The sequence below is a fragment of the Otolemur garnettii genome, unplaced genomic scaffold (assembly GCF_000181295.1).
Source record: "Otolemur garnettii isolate 467f Iridium unplaced genomic scaffold, OtoGar3 scaffold00013, whole genome shotgun sequence".
NCBI lineage: Eukaryota > Metazoa > Chordata > Mammalia > Primates > Galagidae > Otolemur > Otolemur garnettii.
In genome coordinates, this window is record NW_003852408.1 from 257,186 (window position 1) to 258,485 (window position 1,300).

Genomic DNA, 1,300 nt, shown 5'->3' on the forward strand with positions numbered 1-1,300 from the left:
CCTGCCCTAGAGCGCGCTCACGCGTGAGTAGTTTCCCTGCCCTAGAGCGCACTCGCGCGTGTGAGTAGTTCTCACGCATGTGAGTAGTTCTCCTGCCCGTAGAGCGCGCTCACACGTATGAGTAGTTCTCACGCATGTGAGTTCTCCTGCCTGTAGAATGCACTCACACGTATTCCACTGTGCTCAATAGCAAACTGGGGAAAGGATATGAATGAGTAATGTACAAAAAAAGAAATTTCTGTTTCTCAAAAAAATTTTTCAACTTAACCCATTAACCAAATACCATGAATGAGAATGAGATGAGCAGTAATGAGGAGCCACTTCTTCCCTCCCAAGTCTCATACTACTCTATTCCTGTGACCCTGGTTCTCCACAGTCCCTGCTTCTCCGCAGCTGGTAGTTATGTAAACTAACACGATCAGTTTGGGCGTATATATTTAACAGCCTTAGAAAATCATGCCCTTTATTTCTACAAGTTTGTCTTGAAGTAATCAGAGCTATATGTGAATATTTATGATTAAAGATGTCTATTGCTCCTACCCCCATTATTTTATAATAGTGACTATTTGGAACTCACCTTAAAAGAAAAGGTTTAGCCATATAAATTATGTTACTTGTAGAATGGACTACCATCTGATTGTTTGTTCAAGGCTTTGGTAAAATTCATGAAATGAAAAAGCAAGGTACAAATTTGGTAAATACTATCCCAGTTGTTTTAAAAATTGTGTGTGTGTGTGTCTCTTGGGAGTGAAATTACAGGTAGTAGCTTTTTCTTTTATGCTTTTAAAAATAATTTTTAGAATTTTTACAGTAACTAGTTATTACATTTGTAATCAGGATGAAAATGTGAGTGTTCTTTTTAAAAAGCATACTTAAGGAGTTGAGGAAATGGAATTCTTCTGGCTTGGCTTAAAGACTATTTACCTTTCATTTGTTCTAAGCTTTTCATTTTTCAGATGGAAAAACTGAGACGCAAAGAAAATTAGTATTCACACAGCTAGCCAGTAGCACTTTCCCAGCTCCCAGCACAGTCTTTTCTGGTTTTCATGCTACCTCTTCAGCAACCAGATTTTATTTAACCAACACAAATTAATGAAAAGTTTTGTTCACAGCTCGAGCTAATCCAAGGTATGGAGTTCCATGTCATTTGCTGAATGAAATGGATGCAGCTAACATTGAACTGCAAACAAAAAGGTAGTTTTAAATCACTTTGGGAAAATAGTATTTCTAGAGAAGGAAGATCTATATTAGGCCTTAAGCATTTAATAATTAATTTTTTTTTTTTTTTTTTTTTTTTTTT

At 36.4% G+C, this 1,300-nt stretch overlaps 1 protein-coding gene across 2 annotated transcripts in view; it reads left to right on the forward strand.

Annotated features, from left to right (window-relative positions):
- The window catches only part of USP40 (ubiquitin specific peptidase 40), an 80,494-nt gene that overhangs the window by 28,556 nt on the left and 50,638 nt on the right, over positions 1 to 1,300 (forward strand). For both annotated transcript variants that reach the window (XM_023510390.1, XM_023510391.1), the window contains one exon: positions 1,113 to 1,194. In XM_023510390.1, the coding sequence (XP_023366158.1) occupies positions 1,113 to 1,194 (82 nt within the window). The remainder of the gene's footprint in view (positions 1 to 1,112; positions 1,195 to 1,300) is intronic.